Source organism: Erpetoichthys calabaricus, chromosome 11 (assembly GCF_900747795.2).
Source record: "Erpetoichthys calabaricus chromosome 11, fErpCal1.3, whole genome shotgun sequence".
Lineage (NCBI taxonomy): Eukaryota > Metazoa > Chordata > Cladistia > Polypteriformes > Polypteridae > Erpetoichthys > Erpetoichthys calabaricus.
Window position 1 is genome coordinate 22,109,757 of NC_041404.2, and position 26,202 is coordinate 22,135,958.

At 40.9% G+C, this 26,202-nt stretch overlaps 1 protein-coding gene across 1 annotated transcript in view; it reads left to right on the plus strand.

The window, feature by feature from the left end:
- Nucleotides 1-7,903: 7,903 nt before the first annotated feature.
- The window catches only part of LOC127529561 (uncharacterized), a 315,715-nt gene continuing 297,416 nt past the window's right edge, over nt 7,904-26,202 (plus strand). The window contains exon 1 of the mRNA XM_051933475.1: nt 7,904-8,236. Within this exon, the coding sequence (XP_051789435.1) occupies nt 8,094-8,236 (143 nt within the window). The 5' untranslated portion in view covers nt 7,904-8,093. The remainder of the gene's footprint in view (nt 8,237-26,202) is intronic.

A 26,202-nucleotide genomic window follows, 5' to 3' on the forward strand; every position in this document is an offset into this window, starting at 1 on the left:
TGGTGCAGGTAATAAATAGTGAAGGCAGTTAGCAGAGTAAAATAAATGCAGGAGACCAGGTTATAAATTAGAACATTGGAGCGGAGTGGCACTAGTGGCCATGCTGTTCCAATAAATGCCCGGAAGAAAAGTTTGAGTGTTGGCATCAGGTCAACCATCATGAATATGAGATGGACAGAAACTGTTATGCCACCTTCCATTTTGCATACCTGCCTACATAGCAGAAAAGACAGCAGAGAAGACAGCAAGCAAAGACTAAAGACAAAGACATGAAGAAGAACTGAAGAGACAGGAAGAAAAGACACTTACTGGGGTTTAAGTGAGTAACAAGTCCACAAGTCATGCAGTAATAGGACTAGTCACAATAGCTATAGTTTAAAAAAAAAAGGTTTGTTCATTACTGCAGAACGTTTATATTCCAAAGGGTGGAAACTGTGCAAACCAGTTAGGAATGCCAAAAAATAAGGACATTAATTTGGGTCTCAAAAGTGTAGATTCTGGGTATTAATTAATTAATTAATTGGGATAAGGGCAGCACAGTGGCACAGTGGGTAGCGCTGCTGCCTCGCAGTTGGGAGACCTGGGGACCTGGGTTTGCATGTTCTCCTCGTGTCTGTGTGGGTTTCCTCCGGGTACTCCGGTTTCCTCCCACAGTCCAAAGACATGCAGTTTACGTGCATTGGTGATCTTAAATTGACCCTAGTGTGTGCTTGGTGTGTGTGTGTGTGTGTGTGCCCTGCGGTAGGCTGGCGCCCTGCCCGGGGTTTGTTTCCTGCCTTCGCCCTGTGTTGGCTGGGATTGGCTCCAGCAGACCCCTGTGACCCTGTGTTCGGATTCAGCGGGTTGGAAAATGAATGGATGGATGGATAATTGGGCTAATTAATACTGTTATTAAAAAAGGTATACTGAGCAAATTGATGAAATGTTTCTAAAGAGCAGGTGCAGCTGGTACATTTGCAAGTCATATGGGCTCCGATGTTTAGGTATAGTCTAACTGGGAAAATATGGAAGCCCTGCCTGCAGTTGTCAGCTGTGGTACAAGCACAGGACCAGTGGGCTAATTGTAAACCGAGGTGTTTAGCACAGTTGGTATGCAAATGGTGATCAAACAATTCTAAAGGTGGCCTACAGGGAGAATGATGAGGGTTGCATAGCTATGATGTCTCATGGTGGTGATACCAGCCTATACTGGTGAAGACTGATGGCAGTGATGGGGTTACACTATAGGTGAAGAAGCACAAGAGGCAACTAAGTCAACCCCAAATGTGTGAAGAGGGGCCACAAATGTTAGTTTATGAACAGTTTATGGAGTGGCACATGCGCTCTCACTTGGGCAGAAGTGGTTGTACTGGCACCTGTGGTATGTTACCCTTCAAATTTTGATGTTAATACTACAGCTGCATATGCTTAAATGGATAGTTTGAAACAGGGGTCTAATTAGCAGACACAAAACCAGCACAGATTAAGAAAAGAGTTCACACAATAGACTTAAAATGGCAGTGGGCTAGTTTAGGAGAAGGTGTGGACTTGTCTCATTTTGAACCACCAGATCTGATGACATATGAAGACTGCAAAAAGCTAAAGAAACAGATGAAGCAAGCCGGAGCAGATACAAGTCATCAGGAGCACATCCAAGTTCTTCAGATTGTCTTTGAAATAAAGAAGATATGTAATTAACTTTTAACACTGGAAAAGCAATCACTGCAACGCAAAACACAAGTTGTACAAAAGATTCCTCAACAGTTAAGACTGTTTAATTTAATTATATTACAAAGACTTGTACAAAAGATTTATCAGGGGTGGAGTGTTGTGGTGTGACATTTTATATATAAGTTGATAAATATTTTGTATGGCTTTATTTGTAACTTACACATTAGTGTTATATCATTGATAAGGGCCATAAAGAAATCTTTTTTATACCTTTTAACACTGTCTTTTAATGCAGTATGGAAGGCCTGAAGCTGAGTTTTCAGCTCAAACAGCACGAGAATTATCATTTAAAACAGGGTGAGTTTCTATGTGCTTCATCATTTTGCCATAAGTGGAGCTAACTATACCCCAAGTCTCTTTCAAAGTCACATTATAATTAGATGTCACCTAATCTGGACTCTTCTTTAATTATTATTGCGCACAAGGAATCATTTTGTCTTTCACAAGCCCACACAAGTGGACTGCCTGCAGCATTTTTGCTTTCTTGTACTGTCTGTGTTTGGATTTACACTTGATATTTCTTACTCCAGAAAGCCTGACTTCATGACAATTAATTCTTCAGTAACCCAATTATTCACAGAAACCTAAGATGCCATGTAAACCCTTATTCCGATTAGAGAAAGAGGGTTTTTAGTCTCTGAGAAACCTGATTAACAGAAGCAGATTTCTCCGCGAGTAACTCAGTTATGTGGCCATGTAAACCTTTAATCGGGTTACTTTTAAGGATTCTGTAGTCTGTGCGTGTATTTCCTTCAGCAGCGTGACAGGTAGAAGATATATTTTTCTGAGGCCAATGTTCAGGTGATTGCATTATTCCTTCTCCTGGATGAAATAATCTGCCTCAGTATTTCAGAAAATCCCCATATTTATATTTTTCAACTGAACATACATTACTAAGCTCAGCAATACAATGTCAAGAACAAAAGAAACACCTTAAAAGTAACGTGCGTTACAGAGGCTGATTACTTTTTAAAGTAATGAGGATCCTAACGCAAATGTTTATCTTAATGAATTACATAAATGTGCGTTATTATTATTCCAGCAGCACTGTGTGTAAGGCAAGAAGCCCACGTAAGGGTCTTTTGCAGGGCTCAGTCATACAGCCAAGCAGAAGAGAGTGTGCCGAGTGTAATGTGGTAACAGAAACCTATAAATAAAGCGTCAGTTTGACTAGACATATTTAGAAAATGCAAGAAAATTACCAAAAACCTCATGCTTATTTTCAGATTCACCGTGGCCAATGATGATGTTTAACTGTTAGTTTTTTTTTTGTACGGTTTAATGATGTTGGAGAGTTTTGCCAAAGGAGAACTCTAGAAGGTTTCCTCCCACAGTCCAAAGACATTCAGGTTAGGTGGATTGGCGATTCTATGTTGGCCCTAGTGTGTGCTTGGTGTGTGGGTGTGTTTGTGTGTGTCCTGTGGTGGGTTGGCACCCTGTCCGGGATTGGTTCCTGCCTTGTGCCCTGTGTTGGCTGGGATTGGCTCCAGCAGACCCCCCGTGACCCTGTGTTCGGATACAGCGGGTTGGAAAATAGATGGATGGATGGATGGAACTCTAGAAGGTTACTTGTGCTTGTAAATGCAGATTATTAAGAAGCCAGGTTTCTGCCTTAACTGGGTTACTCACCTCAAAAAATGCATCTTATACTGGAAGCAATATGGGGTATATGTGTGTATTTTATTGTCAGATGAGTCGCTAAAGCCAACTAGAGAAAATCCTGAAGAACCGGCTTCAGTGCGGATTTAAAATTGTTATTTCCAAAGTATATTTGATCCAATTCCTCTCTTTAATGAGTTTCATTTTGTAAGGCTGCTCACTCACGAGTGCTTAGGCAACAAAAAGTTTTGGTTGTGTTTTGAGATGTGGGCCTTACCTTGTTTTATCCTCCCATCATCCACCTTCCTTTCCCATTGATGTCCTATTGACAGGACTTCTGTTAGAGGTGTGTGGCAGTCAGCTTCACTACTACACATGAAAGCCCCCAGTGGTCAGACTGTGTTGCTCCTCCCCCCAGTATTCCTGAAGATCCATCACATAGCAATCATGATGTGGATGTCTGCCTGAGTGGCTGCTACATGGCCTGCCCAGAGCCAGGGTCTCCAGATTGGTAAAGTGCTGCATGCACCTCAGGCTGTTTCATTATTTTTTGTCTTCCATAGTGTCATTTCGTCTAAAGTGCTGCTACACAAGTCACACACTTTCGTGGCTCTGCCATCATCAGACCAGAAGGTGGACACCCACTGCATGCCCAGCCTACCTGGAAAGGGGTCTCTCTCTCTCTCTCTGTCTTTGAATTGCTGTTTTATCCTGTAAGTTTTTTGGGGAGTTTTAGACAGTCAAGGCTTGGGGGCTACCAATTAAAGCCCTGATGCGTTCTTTGTGTGATTTTGGGCTGTACAAGAAATAAATTGTTGTTTTTGTGATGGCTGTTTGACTGAATGCTGGACAGTTGATTTTTTAAGCCATACACTGCAATGAAAGCATTAATTGGGACCTTTTCCATCTCATATTATCAGGTATGCACAATGTTTTTTTGTTTGTTTTTTTTAGCAGCTTTAGGGTGGTCCTGCTTTTCAGTTGGAATTGATTATGTACATAATATTCTGAAACCCACCTTAGTCTAATTTAGGGTTATGGTTGTGGTTGGAGGTGGGCGGGCAAAGGAAGTTATCCTGGCAGCAATGACAATTTCAAAATTATATAAAACTAGCTGCGTAAGCCCGTACTGTAAAAAGCCTGGGGTCCTACAAACTATTGAAATTGTCAGAAAAAAAAATTGAAATTAGAGATGTCAGGACTCTGGGCGTCTCTCTCCTAGGAGGATTTGTTTTGCCGATGTGCTCACTTCGCTTGCATATTAGCGGCAGGAGGAGAAGTAAAAAGGATACCATTTTGTTGATGTTAGCAGCTAAGCGACTTTGTCTTTCTTCTGAGGTTTCGTTTTGCCAACGTGCTCGCCTCGCTTGTGTTATTAGCGGCTAAATGAGTTTCTGTTTCCTCAGAGGTGGAGCCCTTACCTCGATTCCACCTCTCACTTCTGGGCCGGACAGACACACACACTTCCACGCATAGACATTTATAAATAAGACAAATAAATGCAGCGAAATCAGAGTGTTACTGTTTACTGAATAAATTGTTATACAAAAATTAATAAAAATAGAAAATAAATATTAATCTTTTACATAAAAATATAAAAATATAGTTAACAATACTGCAGACAATTACATTTTAAATAATAGGCAATCAGAAATCCTTGATCTCAGTTTATCACATTGTAGTGCTGTACATGAGCCTTGAAGTTTTGGAAGAATTTAGAAAAAGGAATTTTACTTTTAACATCCACTCGAATTTCCTAAAATGAGAAAATATAAAGGAAAAAATGTTTTAAAATTGATAAAAATAAAACTGTGTGCATAGATGATGTATACAAGACCAGCCCCTTCCAACAATCTCAGCCATTAGATCTTTTCCATCTATTGTACTTTCCCTAAAATAATGTTACATCAAAACATAATGGTGCCCATGGTTTCACTTTGAGCAACTACTGCTGGGTGAGATGCCGTCTGTATCTTCATACATTCCTACTTATCACACTGTTTCATGGTGGCGATGTGTCACACATTAGATGAATTTTACTGTACCCTGCACATGTGATGATACAGTATGGAGGTCTGTGAGAAGCCTGTCAATCATCTTTGGTTTTATTCTCCCTCTATTATCCCTAAAAGTTATACTCCCTGGACCCAACTGTCAAGAACAAACTCCTTTTTCCACTAGAGACCCTCCGTGTTCCCACATTAGTATGCATAGATACTCTGACCTTGCAGATATGATTTGTTCTTTCCTGGAAAATGTCCTGTTTGGACAGTCCTTTACCAAGGATATATAATAGTAACGTTAGAGCCTTTAAGTATGGGCCCACCAACCTCTGCACTGATCTACCTACCAACATAAAAGAAGCCCCCATCAGTAGAAACGTTTAATTACAAACTGAACAAGCATTACTTGGCCTAGCATACGCCTGCTCATCATGCTGCTCATACTGTATTGCATTAGAGTAACGGCAGGATTAGCTTTAATGGTCTGTTTCTGGTTCTTTTTCATTCGGTCTCTCCATGGGGGTGCTGATTGCTGCTCCCACTGTGACCCTCCTAGTCTTGGAAGGGGACATTAGAGTGACAGACCCATTATTGTACCAAAAGAGCCTGCTCCACGGTGTATTGTAGCATGCCAAGGATGCTGCTACCCAGGCAAGTCTACAGGGCAGGAGTTCCAGTGAACACTCGAATCTGCTAATCGCTTTCTTCAAACCAGTCCTTGTATTTTACGTTACATTTTCCCAAAGATATCGCAAAGGTTAAACAGCAAAAAGGTTAAGAGCACTTAAAAATATCTATTTATTGAATGAACAAAATCTCATTTTAGGGTCATGAGCTTACAAACCCTCCAAGGAGCACCAGTTCAGTCAAGCCAAACTCATTCCAGGTCACTTTAGAGAGCTCATCAACATATGTTTGGAAAACTGAAGCAAACAGATACAACACTGGGAACATGTGAAAATTCCATATGGATAATGGGAGGAACAGAATTGACTTCCAGTGTTGTGGAGCGAGGAGGCAAAAGTGCTAACCTCTGCACCTCCACGCTGTCCCGTGATGCTGAATTAGAGTTGGGAGGTTGTGAAATGTTGTGCTCTGTTGCTGTGATGCAGATCAGTGGTGCATCCCCTAAAATAAATCCTCACTCTTAAGCACACATACAGTATTGTACATTTCAGTCTTAATTTCAATAAGCTAATCATTTGTTTCATATCAAATGACAAATGAAATGAATTCCATAGATATTTTCCATGACGTTACAGAAAACCATGCTGGCTTATTGGTTGGCTCCTGTATTTCCAGTGTCTTCTAAGACGGCCCCTTTGCTGTCTGCTAAGTGACGCTGTGATGTCTCCAAATCAGTGTGACTCGGGTAGCTGACTCATCTGCTGCCTTTTTAAACCACATCTGTCATTCATTCCATGGCTACAGATGGAGTCATTTCTACTGCTGATGCCACAGATGTAGAGAAGAGTAAAAGACAAACACAGACACTCCCCCGGTTGGGGATTTCTCATATGTGTCTGTAGAATCTGATTATGAGGAATAACAGGCAGGACTAAAAAGAATAATAAAAAAGAGATAGTGATGACAAACAAAACCTACAAAAAGTAAGGGGCAGGCAATATCATGTACTCAATGAATCCATCTGTCTGTAATCTGAACACGTCTCCAGCACAGCATCAGATGATTTTTTTATTTTTGCCGTCCTCCAAAGTGTGCGGTTTGCATCTCTATGGCCATCGACTGCCTTATCTGCATCACACCTTATCCCATTAGCCTCAACAGGCTCCCCTCACAGTTTCTGACCAGAACGTGTGTTTTGGGTCAGACCCTGACAAAAACATCATGCACAAAAACATCAGCAGTGCCATTCCCGATACACATGCACTGGCAGGACATCACATCCGTTTAAATCTCCCTCCCATACAAATACAGGAGTGGTGATGGTCTGCCATTTTGTTTCACACAAAAGGCTGACGCTGCCTGATGGTCAGTTGTATGGGAGTGAAGAGGCCAATGGATGCCAAGCACAGATCTCGAGGCACAAAAGGCTTCCAGAGATGTAAAGTGTTTTCTCAGGGAAGCTAAGGTTCTTCCTTAAGAAAAAGGGAAGGGGGTCAACCTGACAGCAAAGCCTTGCCAGTGTATCAGGCCATTTCTCACAATGTCGTGCTCCTCTGATTACCCAGGTACTTCCTTTTTAGGAAGTCACTGCGCACTGGAGAGATTCCAAAGGACTGAAAAATGGCAAAGATCATCCCATTATATAAAAAGTGTGACAGGGCAGATCCAAGCAAATTAAAGGCCAGTAAGTTTAACATGCATCACAGGAAAATTAATGGAAGGAATTATTAAGGGTAAGATTGAGCAACACTTGGCAAGAACAGGAGTTTTTTGGGACAGTCAGCATGGGTTCAGATGAGGGAGGTTGTGTTTTACTAACATGCTGGAATTCTATGAGGAGGCAACAAAAGGATGCGATCAAAGTGGAGAAGATGATATTATTTATCTGGACTTTCAGAAAGCATTTGATGAGGTACCACATGAGAGGTTGGGCATCAAATTAAAAGAAGTGGGATGGGTTTTAGATGGGTGCAGAATTGGCTCAGACACCAGAAGCAGAGGGTGATGGTGTGAGGAACCTCATCAGAACTGGCCGATGTTAAGAGTGGTGTTCCACAGGGGTCAGTGCTAGGGCCGCTGCTGTTTTTAATATATATAAATGATTTAAATAGGAATATAAGTAACAAGCTGGTTAAGTTTGCAGATGATACCAAGATGGGTGGATTAGCAGATAATTTGGAATCTGTTAAATCATTACAGGAGGACTTGGATAACATACAGGCTTGGGCAGATTTGTGGCAGATGAAATTTAATGTCAGTAAATGTAAAGTATTACACATAGGAAGTAAAAATGTTACGTCTGAATACACAATGGGCGGTCGGATAATCGAGAGTACACCTTATGAGAAGAATTTAAGAGTCAAAGTGGACTCTACGCTGTCGACTTCCGGACAGTGTTCAGAAGCCTTTAATAAGAAGGCTAACAGAATGTTAGGTTATATAGCACGGTGTGTGGAGGTACAAGTCCAAGGAGGTTCTGCTCAACCTTAATAATGCACTGATGAGGCCTCATCTTGAGTCCTGTGTGCAATTTTGGTCTCCAGGCTACAAAAAGGACATAGCAGCGCTAGAAAAGGTCCAGAGAAGAGCGACTAGGCTGATTCCAGGGCTACAAGGGATGAATTATGAGGAAAGATTAAAAGAGCTGAGCCTATACAGTTTAAGCAAAAGAAGATTAAGAGGTGACATGATTGAAGTGTTTAAAATTATGAAGGGAATTAGTACAGTGGATTGAGATTGTTATTTTAAAATGAGTTCATCAAGAACACGGGGACACAGTTGGAAACTTGTTAAGGATAAATTTCACACAAACATTAGGAAGTTTTTCTTTACACAAAGAACGATAGACACTTGGAATAAGCTACCAAGTAGTGTGGTAGACAGTAAGACGTTGGGGATTTCAAAACTCGACTTGATGTTTTATTGGAAGAAATCAGTGGATAAGACTGGCGAGTTTTGTTGGGCTGAATGGCCTGTTTTGTCTAGAGTGTTCTAAAGATTGTTAGAAACCTCATCTTTTGTTTTGAGCAAAAGTGTGTACAGTTTGATATCTCTGTTCCTCATGCCATTAAATAATCTTTATGCTTTAGTAGTTTAAGAACAACTAGTTTGTTGACAAAGTTCCACAAAACACTAACACTGAATAATGTTGCAGTTTCCTTCTCCCACAAAATAAACTCTGTGATGCCTGAAAACAGACATAATAAAAGGCACTGCAGTGTAGTAAAATTCACGTGCAATGCTTTGTCAATAGTACTTACTTTTACTGTTCCTAAATTCCTACTCAGCAATGAAAGGTCCAAGTAAATGTTTGGGCAGGAATTTGACTTGCGGAGTTTCTTTAAAACTGTCAATGTCTTTCCAGCCAAGGATGACCAATTTGATTCCTAGATTGAAAGAAACAAAAGTTCAAATCTGAGTCAATGATCCATAATCCTTCAACAGACCCCCCTGTGGGTGATAACTGGCAGATTCTAGCACAGGGGTCTCCATCTCCGGTCCTGGAGTGCTATTGTGGCTGCAGGTTTTCATTCTAACCCTTTTCTTAATCAGGGCCCAATTTCTACCATCAGTTTAATTGCCTTGTTTTTTTAAGACTCAGTCTTCAAATTTGTTTCATTTTACTTTCCTTAAATGGCAGCCAAATAGAAATGAAATGTAAAGTGAGCCAACAGATGAGCAGTTAAGTCGGGACTTCAAACTCCATCCAGTTTCTTAACTAGAAGCCGATTCTTGTTGTTAATTAAGGCCGTTACATAACTTTCATGGCCTGTTGCTACTCTCCTTCTACCACACATGACAACTCCAAAACAATTGATTTTCTTTTTTCTAAGAGCACTGCCAAAATATTTTGGTGACTTGAGCAGATCAGCAATACTGAGCACTTCACCTATCTTTGTTTTCAGACATTGTATGACACAATGGACACATGCTTTGTGCTTGTGTTTTTGTGTCTCATCATTATTTGGCTTCTAGTTAAGGAAAAAAGAAACAATTAAGGGGTGGAGTTTCAAAATTAAAATGAAGGCAAAAGAAATTCATTAGCAGCAAAAGCTCTTCACTAAGTTAGAAAAGGGTTAGAATGAAAACCTTCAGCCACTGCAGCCCTCCAGGACTACAGATGGAGACCTCTGAACTAGCAGAATGTCACTTATGACTAAGAACAAACAAGCATACACAATTCTTCTGTTAATAGTAACTCAAATGCATCAGTCGGCAATAGGCCTTTTCAGGAAGAACAGCTTCTCCAGTGAAGGTGTTCCTGGCTGCAGGTTTTCTTTTTACAGTACAGAAGTAGAAAATGCAGTTAAAAAAGAGACCAGTTCACATTTAAAGAAACCAACTTCTTCCCCGTCCATTTTAATGGGCGCAATGCTGGAGACTAGATATTCACTTTCTAACCACACTGGCTTGGTCACATATTCAATATAGCATACAACTTGGTTTGTTAATTTGACTGTTTTGAAATTTGTTACACAAAAAAAAATGTACTTCTTAGTTTGTCGAGACCACAGATCACATCGTGCCATCAGCAGGTGAAGTGACAGGAAAACAAATGCACATCACTAGCTATGGACAAGACTAAGAGTTTAAGGCCAAATACAAGTAAGTGTCACCTTTGCGACAGCAGATGAAACGTGTGTGGATATTTTATTTTACAACATCACAATCTAAATCGAGAAAGCTATCCACTTTTTATACAGATCCCAAAGCATTTGGAAATGCTGAAGCATCTGACAACTTCAGTGTCAAGCAGTGGTGTCAAGGTCCGGTAGCTTCAGCTCTAATTTATAAAATGACACGTCCAGTGTCCCAGTCTGCTGCCACATTTGGGGAGTGTGCTGTCATTTAAATGGTCAAGTCTTCATGGGATTATGAACTAAATCCTCTAAAACAGCCCATTGGTTCAAAACGACATACAGAAGAAAAATTGGGAGTGGTCTCCCCAGACTTTCTCGTTTACTCAGATATGGGGATGGACATTTGAGGAGTAAACCGCAAGAAAATGATTATATTTTTATATTATGTACAGTAAAGAACCATCAAGAACAAATTAAATCAAATTAATATTATATTGAACAATTATTATAAAAGTAAAGTTGAATAAATGCAGCTGCATGAGTAAAAGGTAAGGTACCAATTCCGGTTAACGGAAGTAGCCCAAAAGTTGACAGAAATATGCATTTTGTATCTAATACTTGTATGCAAAATTGGTTGACCTAAGTGAAAGCGTACTCAAGTTATTGTGTTTACATACACACACACTCACACACACACACACAGACATAATTACAAAAATGGTATTTTCGGACTTGGAGAGGTCTAAAATGTAAAGATTCATCAAGATCTCGAAATGGAATTTTTGGAAGATTCCAATATTTTCCCCATACTTCGTATATGAGAAAGTCAAGGAGGTCTAAAACGTCAAGATTTATCAAAATCTCGATGTTGAATCTTTGCATGGTTACAATACTTTCCCTAAACTTCGTATACGAGAAAGTAAAAAGCAAGTGAGCTTCAGTTTGTGATGTGGCCACAACAAGAAATGTATCAGGACATAATAGAAAGATTCCAAAGGTGTAGTAGTGGATATGATGATGATGACATACTTTGTTCATCCCCAAGGGGAAACTGTCTTATCGCCTTTACCTCTGGGGGTCAAAGTGCAGCATCAGCCATTGTACAGCACCCCAGGAGCAATGTTCAAGTTAAGGGTCTTACTCAAGGGCCCAATGGAGCAGGATCCCTTCTGGCAGTAATGGGATTTGAACCAACAAACTACTACATAACAGTGCAGATCCTTAGCCACCGCTCCACATATATTATGTAGAGCCATGGTTTTCAAACTTTTTTGAACAAGTACCACTCCGCGAGGACCAGTAAACTGAAGTACCACTGTCAATGAATCGTTAATTTACGCCCGTGTTGTTTTGAAGAAAAAGTCACTATAATCACTATAATGACTATAATTATGACGTTAAAGTGATATTAAACTAATTAAGGAAATGGGTGCTCGCGCTAATAAAAGCCGGCTTGGAGTCTTCCACGCATTTACAGTAGTATACTTATACTATATATGATTGTATGCAACATATTGGCATTCTAGCAACATCGATTCGTGCAAAAAAAAGGACCACACGAGTACCATTTGGCATGACTTGAAGTACCACCAGTGGTACGTGTACCACAGTTTGAAAACCGTGGATGTAGAGGATTAAAAATGCTATTCAGACAAACATGGTTATATGGTAGGAGTGCCAGGTCCAGTCCACTTGGCCAACATGGCATCACTGCTTATTTGTTTCTATGATCTTGAAGTGATCTTCTCATAAATGTAAACTGGAGTTTTTGTCTATCCTTAAAATTACAAATTATGTATTTCCTTTAGTTATTTTATTTGCTACCACCATCGTGACGAAAATCACATGTTGTAGACTGATATCATTGATTCATTTGGTGCTTAAAAGACAAAAAAACGCAAATGATATGCAGAGCACATTACAGATGGCTTCACTGGTCCTTTTTGTGGATTGAGAAACATAGAAAAATTCTTAGCATGATACTAATAGTTCTTAGAATTAATTATTTTACAATCAAGGCTAATGCTTATTACGGCTATACTAATATTAAATGCATATGTCTACACATTCAGAATTTGTCTACTGTATAACGAATCCCATGGCATGGCCAAAGTCCAAAAATATAAATACATATTGCAGTGGTTGGCGAAATGTTGGCCTGGTCTCTAGCTGTGTGTTTGTATGTTCTCCTCAGGTTCTGTCTTCCTTGCACAGACCAAAGCCTAATTGGTAGGTTGAAATCAGCCTGACATGAGTGAGTATGGGTGTGCATATTAGTGGAGCTTTTGGTTCACTGGCACATCATCATGAAAGCCTAAAATGTGGGCAGTAAATGCATGGAATTATGGCCAAAAATGAAGAAACACAGAAACAATGTTCTACATCACACCATTGCCATTAAAATTGAAAATCCAAAAATTACTAACATATGGTATCATCATCATTGCGGCCTGGTTGTGATTTTCATATTGTAAAAATGTCAATTAGTAATCTGTCTAGGCCAGAGCTGTGACATGCAGTGTGACCCAGTCTTTCATACTGTTGATTTCTTCAAGGTTTTGTGGTGTCATCACTGGTCACAACAGTAGACATGATATCTAACAATTGTATGACCAGCATCCCAATTATGGGCGCCAAAACAGAGGGACTGGGCGGTCTATTGAGCCATGCAAGCTTGATTTTGACTTTATTTCTTTCTAGACCTTGCTTTAGAAGAATAAAGGGAACTGAATTAATGCCATTTAATATTATAAAACAGATTAGAAAAACTCAAACATATACGAGAAAGCAGGTCTCAGAAGGTATCCAGCTTATTGAAGGCCTCAGAAAAGTTCTTAAGATATTCTATCACCATTTTCCAAATGCACATAAAAAGACCTGTTGGCCTAGTGGTCAGCTCTGCTTCCTCCAGTCCAAGAGACTGCATTGACATCTCAGTCCAGCCAATGTCTGTGTGTGCTCAGCAGGCGGCCCGAGTATCTTTATGACTTCTTCACTGGTTTCCTCCCATGTTATAAAATGTGTGCCTTGGATAAATCGTCTGTAGAACGTCCTTCTTCTTCCATGGCCTCAGCTCTTTCAGGTGTCATCAATGTCTGATGAAGTGAAGTGAGTGTCAGTTTTAGTTTTAAGCTGAATTTGTGCTATAATGTCAGGATGACTGTCGGACTATAACTGGCTTAAGAAGCAACAAATTGATGAAGACAATTATTTGCATTAATAAAACACTGTGGGAAATTCTGCTGGTGAATGCGAGATATCACGGAAGTAACAACTTCCTGCTTGAAAGATAAGAGAGCCACTACTGTTAAATGGTCAAATTAAGACCTGCAGAAAGAAACCAAGAATCAGAGGGTCTGAACAGATCACCAAGACCCTCCATCAGCCCTCCGCTCACGGCTAGTGCACAAATGTGAGCTTGCTGCAGGGAGTAGTGATCTAATATTTTGTTTCTAGATTCTGTTACATTCATCATTTTCATCATTTTTAAAATTTGTAATAATTCAAATTTGAAGCTTACTCTCTCGATCGCTATTCAGTGAGCTTTTATCAAACTATTCACTAATCAAGGCTCTACATCAGCGGTGTCGAACTCTGGGTCTGGAGGGCCGCAGTGGCTGCAGATTTTCATTCTAACCATCTTCCTAATCAGTGATCAGTTTTCACTGCTAATTAACTCCTTTTCCCTTCATTTTAATAGCACTGTTTTTAAGGATTCAGCCCTCTGAATTTATTCCTTTCTTCACTAAATGGCAGCCAACCAGAAATGAGACATGAAATGAGCCAACAGATGAATTGGAATGTCAAACTGCAGCCAATTTCACTCCAACCAGTTTCTTAATGAGAAGCCAATTCTTGTTGTCAATTATTTAATTCCACAGCTTGTTGCTGCTCTCATTTTGCTGCAGCAGACGTTTCCAAAACTGTTTATTTTCTGTTTTTTCTAAGAACACCGTCAAAATGTTTTGGTGACCTCGGAGATCAACCTTACTGAGACCATCACCTTTCTTTATTTTCAGATATTGTGTGATGGGCACAGGTGAGCTGGTCACGTGGCAACTTGTTTTGTGTCTCATTATTGTTTGGCTGCTAATTAAGGAAAAACAGAAAACTAAGGGGCCTGAGTCACGTCTATTAAAACTAAGCCTAAATAAGTTAATTAGAATCAAAAACTGGTCACTAATGAAGAAGATGGTTAGAATGAAAAACTGCAGCCACTGCGGCCCTCCAGGACCAGAATTCGACACCCGTGCTCTACACAAAACATCACTGACATTGGTACAACAGAAGCGTTAAAGTTGTATTTTTAGGCTACGTTAGTACGTTGATTTCTTTAATATCTGCTCTAATTCCATAAACTTCCATCCATTTCTTCACCTTTTTCCAGAAGGGGGTGCCAAGCAGCATCAGGTGCAAGTAGGGAGTCCAGTCCACGGCAGGCCAGACTTGTGAGCACCCCTTACGCTCACTCAGACAGGCCACTTGACATAACACACATTAGAGGAGTACCACAAGAAAAGCCACACGGTGGGCAACTCCACAGAGCGGACAGGAGCAATGACCCCGTGCCAACAAGTACAGTTAGGCCAAAGACATGCGTTTTTCTGTGTGCAAATGAAACAATCCTAACACAAGTCTGCATGTTATTTAAGGAGTTGGAGGTACTTTATTAAAAATGGATGACTGTCTTTCTTTTGTGAAATGCCCTGTAAGGCTCTACACAACCAGGCTGTTGTTGCTGTTTGTCACCACTTGCTACCATTTCTGTCTCTGTGACTAATGGCTGCTTTACTTGTTGACAGGCAGTAATCCAGCAACTGAGTCAGAGTTTCACCAACGGGAGCAAGGGCACTGCTTACACAAATCAGCCATTCGATCACAAATATTCAGGTTTCATCCCATTCTCTCTCTTAAATTATTTCTCAGGAAAGCCCAGATGTCTCCATCTGTGGTCACAGACCTCTACAAGAGGGGCAGTGGAGTCCATTCTTAGTGGCTCCACAACATCCTAGAACTGTACCTACTCAATTCAGTGCCACAAAGCATTGCAGAAGGTGGTGAGGTCGCCTCAGAATATGACAGCTCTGCCTTCTGGTCAAAGCAGATAAAACACACAATGTCTTGAAAATGTCCAAAAGTATTATTACTGAACTCAGCCATCCTGCACAGCCATTGTGCTCTCTCCTCCACTGAGGATCTTTAACATTCACACCAGCAGATTTATGGACAGGTTCTACTGATAGCTGAGTAGACCTGATGTGTGTTTCTTTATATAAGCTTTTAATATATGCTTTTTTATTTATTTACAACCAGCCCCAGCAGGGATGCCATTCACTTTAAGAAGACACTCAAATAAAATGTCTTGCACTTTAAAAGACACAGAAGCCAGAATTGTATATGTGGATTCAGGAAATGGATAGGTAACAATGGAATGCTTATCCAAACAATCAACATATCGAATATGTAAAAGCTAGCATCGAGTCACTGCCAAACAGCAAATGTCAAGCACTAATTTTACCCCGAAGCACATTAGTCCCCTCATCGAACCTAACAGAAACTTTCACTTGTCACAATGTACATCCAGACGCCAACAGGCGCACCTCATTCACATCTCTACAGCTGATCAAGAAAAAGAAAAGCCACTGAACAAAAACACAGAAATGGTAGTCACTAACTGAAACTGCCAACCAGTGCTCAGATCTGAAGGCTGGCCAGCAGAATACTTGGATGGTGACGGCCTCTAAGGTGCTTCCTCTATTTTTCTATTTCCATTAACATCTTTTGTTAAGAACAATTGCATAGTATAAGCTTAAAATTTAGAAACTTACCATATTATGAAAAATATCAGGTAGTGTAGTGTTACATGGATTCTAAATAAAAAGAAGAAAGAATTTAGTTGGTATTTTTATGCATATCTTGTATGTGCTCTTGAACATAAAAAAGAAAAAAAAAAAAATATATATATATATATAAAGTATGTGCTTACCTCCATGATGTTGGCAACACTTTTCTGGATTTCTATAAGTATATTGAAAGGGAGGTTCCTAACATCCTGGATGGATGGATGGAGGTTCCTAACGACATGTAACAGTGAAAAAAACAACAGAAAAACTGTTAACAGTTTCATTTCAGAGCTGCACAACAGGAGTGGTTGTCTCTTGGTCACAAATTGCCATAAATCATATCAGATGTCTTTTATAATAGAATAAGGCAAGAGGAAATTCTTACAACAAAAACTTAAATGAGTCATCACTTTCATCACTTTAGCAGAGGGGCCGTAGCGTTATCAGGTAAGCCTATCACGGGAAATGATGCTTGGTGTGCAGAATTATAGATTTATTGAGGAATAATTTAACCACATGACACAGATTATTTCGTTTAAGGAAATCATAATCTGAAACTGCCACCAAAGTGCAATTTGACTTATTCACCTTTTCAAAAGACAGAGAGTATTTCAAGATCTACAGACTTTATTATGGAGGATGCAGATAATGCCTTCCAGCCATGGAGAGTTGCTGTGCCGTCTTCATTTGAACAGGTGGTGTACTCTGGTGGCTGTGCAGCTGAACTAACTACAAGACACAAGTTTGCTGGCCTAGACTCCACCACTGATGCTGACCGTGTCGCTTCATCAGTTTGTAGTCCAGTTGTAAAAAGATGTGTGGACAATTAAACCACAAGTGCCTTCACCACAGACAGGATCTACTTAATCTAAAGTCAGTTTGCCCCGTTTTTGTGTACCAGTGAACACTTCAGCAGTCTGCCTTTAAAGCATTCATAATACATGTGGCCTTCAACAAGATGAACACAAGGGTCAGTGGCCACCATACCCAGACCACTGGGAACAGGGAGAAAATGAAGGCGAGTTGGGATGCACAGTATCTAATATGCCAATGACAACGATCCTACAGCCAGCAAATGGTTCCTTTTCAGAGACAAGCAGTCCAAAGTTGTGTATTAAAAAAATAACAAAACTTACAGATCTGTGCAGATTTCAACACTGGTAAATATGAAGGTCCAGTCCAGAAGGGAATTACACCATTGCTTACAGGCATCTGAGCAGTAAAAGATAAAAAGGACAGCATCAGCACAAGACACTAGCACAGCCTGATGGACAAGCGGTACAAAGCAAAATGGCTGCCCTTCACGTATTGTTCATCAAAATAATAATAGCTGTTACAATGTACCTTTAAATAAAATTGATAAGACACCACAAAGTGCTGAAGATATTAAAATATACTACAGTGCTTCTAGTACTTTGGGCACAACAGTTAGATGCTGATATTTTGATGACGGCTTCACAAATACAAGGCATTCTGGGTATTATGTACCACTGTTAACGCTCTTCTGAGCTGTCTGCTGTACTTGCTTTAAGTGAGGGTATTCAAAGGTGGGCTGCAGTTCCACATGTCTCCTGACTGCCCTCTTCTAAGTAAGCTAAACAGGGAAGGTTCCCTTCTTTCTTCTTGTCTGTATCCCTCGGATAGACTCGGACCTTTGACCTTCCTGTCGCTTTCCACTGCTGTCGATGGGGCTGTACCCTCAGGGGGTTTGACAACGGTACCCTGGTATAGCTACAATATCTGTACCCTTAAAAACAGCTGTACGCTATATAAGGGTACAAATATCTCGACCATGCCAGCAGTACAGTTGTCAAACCCCCTGAGAGGACAGTGACAACTGTGCCACTGTCACCTTGACCTAATACTTGAGTGTCCAATAAAAGAACTTGTGAAGAGGTCTTTTAAGACATTGTGATATCTGAATGATTAGTTATGCACTGAGTTTTTATTAGTTATTTGACACAGAGAAGGTGTGAGGTGTGTGCTAGTTAACTTGATATTGTGTCATGGCATCTGAGATGTGGTCGATTTTAGGTTTAGTTAACTACCATAAATGAAAAGGTGGCAGTACAAATTAAAGTAGTGCCCATGGAGGTACTGCATGGACCGTGAAATCCCTTCAGATATCAGGCAAATTTCAAAGAAAATAATAATAACAATAATCTTTATATATAATAAACTACCGTGGCTGTCTGTTTGTCTCTCCAGGATTTTAAATCACCTGTAGCTAGCTAACCGTTTGACCTATTGACCTGAAATTTGGTACACATATACTACGTGATGTCTACTATCCGCTTTCAGGGTGATGATTGTCCTCCAAGGTTATTCCTATTTTTATTTTATTGTAGAATGAACTCTCGGCAGCGGCCATGCGGCACATATATATGGGCGCCGTTCTCATCCCTGCCACCTTCGCCGTCACTTCCCCTACCTCTTCATATCTTAAATCATTCTTGAGGCAGATTGAAGACTTAAGTGTCAGCTTAAGTGAAAAATTAAGGAAAATGTACTAAGTAATTATAACACAAACGCTGAGTTAATTCTTTTAGGGCTAATTTTTTTTTTGTTTCTTTTCTCCCAGGGCTGAATATTTTTCCAAAAACTAACATTTTTTAAAAAAGAACACAAAGCAATTGTTTAACATATCAAATCAACAAAAAATTTTAACTTTTGACAAATGTTCCTGTCTTGCATGTTGTATGAGCCTGCATACTATATGATTTCACATACATATCACATACAAAGTCTGATCTCGCTCAAAGCAGCCAATTTCAGTCATTGCCACATTGCACTCCTGACAATACGTGTTGCTTTGGTGCCTACTTTTCAATTGTCTGTTGCTGCACTTTCTCACATATGTTGTTAGTGTGTACTGTAGAGAGACAAGTCACCCGTTTGCCATCGTGCCATGCCAATGCCACCACCCGCATGAAAACCGGATTGTCACCTCTTTTCATCTTCAGCCTGTCTGGCTTCAACTGTGAAGGCCTGTGTCTCCTGTTCACTCTCACTGTACCACAAGCTCCAATTCCCCTGCTCTGTAGCTCCATGAACAATTCTGGGCATGTATAAAAATTGTCCAATTGTACACAACATGACCCAAATGTTCATAGCCCTGAAGCAGCTCCAGCACAACCTGACTTGTCAAGGGACAGTTCTCTCTTTGTAAGGAATACTTTCCTGTATATGTGATTACTTTCAGGCAGAAGCCAGTGTTTGCTTCTGACATTACAAAATCCTTTATGCTATACTTTGTGGGCTTGTCTGGCATATATTGGCAGAAAAAAAGGCATCCGTTTTATTTTATCATAGATTCATGCACAGTCAAATCACGGCCAGGCTGATAAAATTGTTTCTATGTTGGTTCCACAATGTCAAGCAGGTGCTGAACTTTATATATGGGGTTATTGCCTGGCTCACTCCTTGGGATTTGCTTCTGGTTATCACACAAGTGAATAAAACTTTGCAGCATCACGTACCTATCATCACACTGCATAACCTGTCCAAAGCCACCAGGGGACAAAGCATGTTTGGACCAATCCTCCCTGAAGTTATATCACCAGTTCTGTCCCATCTCTATTTGTAATGCCACAACGCCCTTCATCTCGTCTTTTGTTGTGGGTTTCCACTTTGAAAAACGAGAATGTGATGCAAGCGCAGCCCACGATTCAAAAAATTGCTCTGCCTACCTGTTTGTTTCGTCTGACAGTAGCTGAAAAGCAGCATCAGGAGAGAGAAGCCTGAAGTAGTCCAGCGGCTGGTAATCTGTCGAGTCCAACAGCAAGCCGTGCTGTCTTGTGAAGTCCGGTAGCCAGTTCGACTCCCATGGATTAATGTCTGGGTATTCCTCCCATGCGAACCTTGCCATAGGTGCGTCAGTTGCGAGAATGCGCTCAGCTGGCAGCCGATCAGCTGGGGTGGCATCGACTGGTGTCCGATCAGCTGATGCCGGCTTCTCACTCTCTTGCTCGATTGCCTGATTACTATCAATAAAATCCGATTCTGAAAAATCTGAGTCTGACTTAGTGATAATGCGCAAAACATCGTCTGCTGAGTATTTTTTTTTCTGCTCTCGCTTCACTCCCTTGTGACATGTTGATGCCATCTTGCTTTTGTTTACATTTGTTTACATTTCGCAACTCACGCACACGCAAGGATCAGTTGCTGAGTCAAAGAGTCTAACATTCCTCCAAGCAGAGAGGGAATGCCTGTGACGTGACAGTGAGTTTTGTTGTCATTAACAGCTGATTGTCGCCCTCTATCCCTGGATGTTGACTTTTGTCGACATTCGCCCTTAACTCCTCTTGTCGACAAAAGTCGACATCCGCCCTAAAAGAGTTAATCAATTTTAACGTGAAAAGATGCCGACGAATGAAGAGAAGAAGCGGTCTGCTAAGGTGGAGAAAAGAAGAGCTGCTCAGGAAGCAGCAAGCGCATCAACCTCTGAGCAAACAAATGCTAAACGTACAGAGAAAGAGGATGAAAACTATGAAGGCTCAAGTCAAGTGTATTCACTGCACGTTATTGTACAGTGGGCAATTAATGGTAATAATAATAATACAAAACTAGTGATAGGTCATGAAATACATACTGTACATATAATAAATAAATAAATAAATAAATAAATAAATAAAAATGGCTTGAAATCAAAACAGCACAGGACGTCTGCCAAATAATACAAATTCATTGTACTGTACTCTACATTGCTGCATTTGAATTAGGTTTCTTTTCCACATGGATGAATCGGAATATTATTTCAAGCAACATTTATTTATTTTACGCATTTTGTGACCTACCACTAGTTTTATTATTATTAGTATTATTATTGAAGTGTTTGCTGTCTATTAGATTCCTCAGTTCTGTATGCCAAAGAGGTATCACATTATTGTTTTTTTTTTCAGAAAACTGAACATATTATATATTTATTTATTATCTTGTACCATCACTGATTCTTGCAGGTATTAATTACAAATGTTTTACAAATAATACACCACATGAATTGGAAAACTAGCGCTATGTATACTGACATGTCTAGCAATTAGACATGTGAAAATTGTCTGATTTCAACATATGAACTCAGCGGGCCTCCACACATGCCAATGAGTGGGCATGCAGATCAGGACGGCTCCAATATGGTGGGTGCGAAGACCTAATAGGAATAGCAGTCAATGCTGCGTCTGCGTGTATAAATCAGTGCTCACGGCAGCCTGATAAATGGCTGAGGCCACAGCAAAGTGCGCTTGTGCATCCCATGGCACTTTCACAAGTGGTGAGTTCACTCATCTTGTCTTCTCATGTTACTATCCTGAGCATCACGGCTCCAAAGCAGATCAGGAACTAATGGGAAAAACCCAAGACAACTCAAAAGGCCATTCAACTGATCATGAAACTACAAGTGATGAAGTCAAGGTAAAGTTCTTTATTAAACATTATTTAATGAAGGGCAATGCCTTATTACAGTTTGTTTTGTTGACTATCATTATTGTAATGCCCATGCCAAGGGCTAAATGGCTTCCTGCTCTTTTTAGGTAGATCGCTATCCTTTAAAATGACTGCTCACTCTTGCCGCACTAGTCTGTGACTGTGCAAGAGTTGCCTTTTTTCTAGGCTGCCCTGCTGCTGGCGCTCAAGCTGCTCATTTGCATGATGGGATGCCAGCTCATACTGCTGGTGGCTCACAGCCAGGCCAGTGCCCTAACATTGCTATTGAACTGATTCTGCACATTTCTATGTAGTTTGGTGTTATTTCAAGAAAAATGGGGGTCATTTTGGGTACCAAGAGAAAGAGAAAGAGAGAGAGGTTAGGAGCACACGCTAATACAGCATGTTGCTGCACCCACCACATGATACACCAAGTCAGGATCCCAGATTAGGATCCAAGTGCAGCCATGCAATGGGTGACACCTCAGGAACACTTAAAAATTGGTCCCATTAAAATGAATTATTTCATGTCCTAGGTGCTCTCTGGTGGGAGTTTGCATGTTCTCTCCATGTTCGTGTGGGTTTCTTTTCGATACTCGTGTTTCCTCCCATAGTCCAAAGATATGCAGGTTGAGTGAATTGGTTTTGCTGAGTTGTCCCCCAGTGTGTGTGTGTGTGTGTGTCTTCAGCCTGTGATCCAGGAGTTGCTCCTGCCTTGCACCTAATGATGGGTAGGATAGACTCCAGCTGCCCCACTCCCTGTCCTCTATAAGCAGCTTAACAAGATGGATGGATGGATGAAATTCAGTGTTGGCCTTTCTTTACGATGGGGTGTTCAGGATCGGACTAGTTCCTTCTTAAAGTGGTGAAGCCTTCATCTGTCTTCTAGGATACAGTCAAGAAGATGTCCACTCACGCTGAATGTCACTGCTTCAAGTTGCAGTTACTTGGCTCATAATTTAGTAATTGTGATACTACTCACATGCAGAAAGAAGGTAGCCTCAATTATTTTAAAAGCCTTTTTTGACAGTACAGTATATAAGAGAGATCCTAGGTTTACTTGTACAGTACTTTTGGTACTTAAATACATGTACTGTAATATCAAGTGTGGCCTGCAGGGGATGCTCCAGCTCCCCAAACCCGACACAAGCAAACACCAGGCACAAGTCCAGCAACACATGTTGTTTTTATTCAGCTCTGGGAAACGCTTTCAATCGCTTCCCACCTACAGTGCACAGTACAGTAAAGCACAGTATTCACAGCACAGCACTTCTCTCTGTCTCTGTCCGCCTCCACTCCTCTTCTAGTAAGCTTCATCCTCCTCCTCTTCCTTCTCTTCCTCCTCCTCCTCCCCCCTGACTCTGGCCTCCTTTTATGCTGCACCTGGGATTACTCCAGGTGGCTCATTACGAGGTCCGTAAGCACTCCCAGGTGTGACAGAAGCCCAACTAAGCTGGGCTGTGCAGCTCCCTCACAGAACCCAACAGGGCTGTGCCAAAGTTCAACTCCCATGGGAATCTGAGGCACTGCTGCAGCCAAGGGGGGGCTGCCATCTAGCACTGTAGGGGAGATAATGCCCTGAGTACACTCTCTCACCGGGCCCTTCCATTAAGGAGGTGTCCCGGCCAGGCAAGGGCCCCGGCTGTCCTCCACATAAGATACTTTACAACTGTTATTGAGTTGCTTTCTCATGGGGAACTTTTCACTTGACTTGAGTTACTTTCCAGAAAGTTCTATTAACTGTTAGTGAAAGGTTGGCTACTTTATTCAACACTGGACTGCACAGCTGCACTGAATTCTCCCGCATGGTGAAAGGAACAACAACAACAACAACATTTATTTATATAGCACATTTTCATACAAAAAGTAGCTCAAAGTGCTTTACATAATGAAGAAAAGAAGAATAAAAGACAAATAAGAAATTAAAATAAGACAACCTTAGTTAACATAAAAAGGAGTAAGGTCCGATGGCCAGAGTGGACAGAAAAAACAAAAAAAAACTCCAGAAGGCTGGAGAAAAAAATAAAATCTGTAGGGGTTCCAGGCCACGAGACCGCCCAGTCCCCTTTGGGCATTCTACCTAACATAAATGAAATAGTCCTCTTTGTAGTTAGGGTTCTCACGGAATCACTTGATGCTGACAGGAAGACAGAGAGCAGTACAGACAGCACAGCAGCTGTTTTGTCACAGGTGTCTTAAATATAATTTTGGTCTCTAGAAAATCCTTGATGCACAGATATGAAGTGGAAAAAATCACTATATAATTATTTATCAAAAAACTAACAACCAACCTTGGTGACTCTGACCCATTCATGATAAATCCTGAAACTCCAGTTTGAAAAGGGGGCTGTCTGCTGCCCATGCTGGTGTTCACTGGTGTTCAATATACTTTGGCCAACTGGCTGCCCACACAGTCAGCGCCCTGAAGACTTTGGCCAATGTCTAAAAGGGATCAGAGTTTGTGTGGGTTCACATAAAGAAAGATGGCCATAAACAGATTAATAAAAGGTTAGATGAAAGATTAAGGTCTGATTCATAGCAGGCCTCTTTAATGGGGTGTTCTGATCTAGTGGTTATTGTCTGGAGCCACTTGAGTGGAAAATAAAAACTGCAGTCAGCAGCGTCCCTGGAGAAGATTTTGGCCAAATGGCTGCCCACACATTCAGAGCCCCAAAGACTTTGGCCAACAGACTGGCCACACAGTCAGCACCCCGAAGACCTTGAACCAACTGGCTGCCCACACAGTCAGAGCCTGAAGACCTTGGCCAACTGGCTGCCCACACAGTCAGAGCCCTGAAGACCTTGGCCAGCTGGCTGCCCACACAGTCAGAGCCCCGAAGACCTTGGTCAACTGGCTGCCCACACAGTCAGAGCCCCGAAGACTTTGGCAGGCCATCCAAACTGATGACAGAATCTTTCTATCTGTTGATTCCAAGGCTCTCAGCATCTCAGCTGTCTTGCCATAATCAGACAGTAGAGCAGTGGCACCAGGTGCCACATCAAGATACCGAGAAGAGAAACAGAAGAGGCAGGTTAGTAATGGTTTATAAATATTGTATTACTCATCTTTATACAAATGACTGGCGGAGATGCAACATGCACAGCTAATTAACAGCTCTGATCAGAGTATACTAGACTAAAGTCATGAGTCTTCAGCCTGAACTTAAACGTCGAGACTGATAAACTGGCAGATCATTCCACAGCTTCAGGGCCCTGTAACTATGGGGTTTGGCCTCCCGCTGTTCTTTTATTCACCAATGGAATCTTTTTATTTTTGAGCTCTTACATCTTTTTGAAGGTGTTGTTGTTCTTGGCACCATTGTAAGTTGATGCATTTAAGGGCAGTAGGAGTTTGCAAGTCTGGCCATTATGATTCTACATGGTCGCTAGTAGTGTTCAGCAACAAAGCCGAGTTTCATTCTTTTCACATGCAGTATTTAATGAAGGTTTGGCAACACCGTTCACTATTTTTTGGAAACACAGGTTTCTCAGAAATAAGTGTCCAGATGAAAATAAGTGGTGGTGTCTTTTGGAAAAGCAACATGGGTAATAAAAAGTTATCCAGCATCTCAGACTAAGAAAACGGTCCAAACTGGCTCAAAAGTCACATGGTGGCACAAATATGGTCCTACTCTTAGGGTTAGGGTTAATAGCATTTTAGGAATTTTCCTAATTTAAAAAACGACTCCTCAATTCATGTAGGTTTAGGAGAGCTTGCAAGCTGTCCAAACTCAGCAGGTGTCGCCAAAAAACAGCATTTAGGCAGAGATCAGTACTCATATCTTGGGAAAGGCTGAATGTTCTGAAAACCCTGAACGTGTAACAAGATATAATAAGTAGTGTGAAGACGAGAAATCTTATATGTCAATTTGATCGGTCCATCTATGTAAAGAAGGCAAGCACTGTCAGCCAAAATGAAAGCGTTAGTAACATTATGCTTTTAGGTGATGGGGAAAATGCAGCTTGGCAATAGTAATGATTTGGGTGGGTCACAACCAACTGTAAATGTTATGGAGGACAGTTGGGCATGCTGACCGGGATGGAGACAAAACTTTATATTACACAACTTAGGCCAATGTATTAACACAAATCTCACCCTGCAGCTAATCCGAAGAGCACACTAGTAAGTCACACAGTCTTCATGAGACTTTGTATATGAGGGGTTTGGGGGTCATATCCACCTCACCCTAACTGATAAGTCCCTGGGATGGGCTTTGGGGGTCATCAGGCTTCCAAGACGGGAGCTAAACACCATTTTTCCTGTGTCATTTTGTTGGTTGCAGTTCCCAATTTTTTTATTTCTAAAACTCAAAGTTGCTGGTTCATCACTAGTTGGCCATGATATTTAGTGCGTTTACATGTTAGCAGTTATTCACAAAAACTTGGTTTCTAAAATGCCATGTAAACCGTTACTCCGGT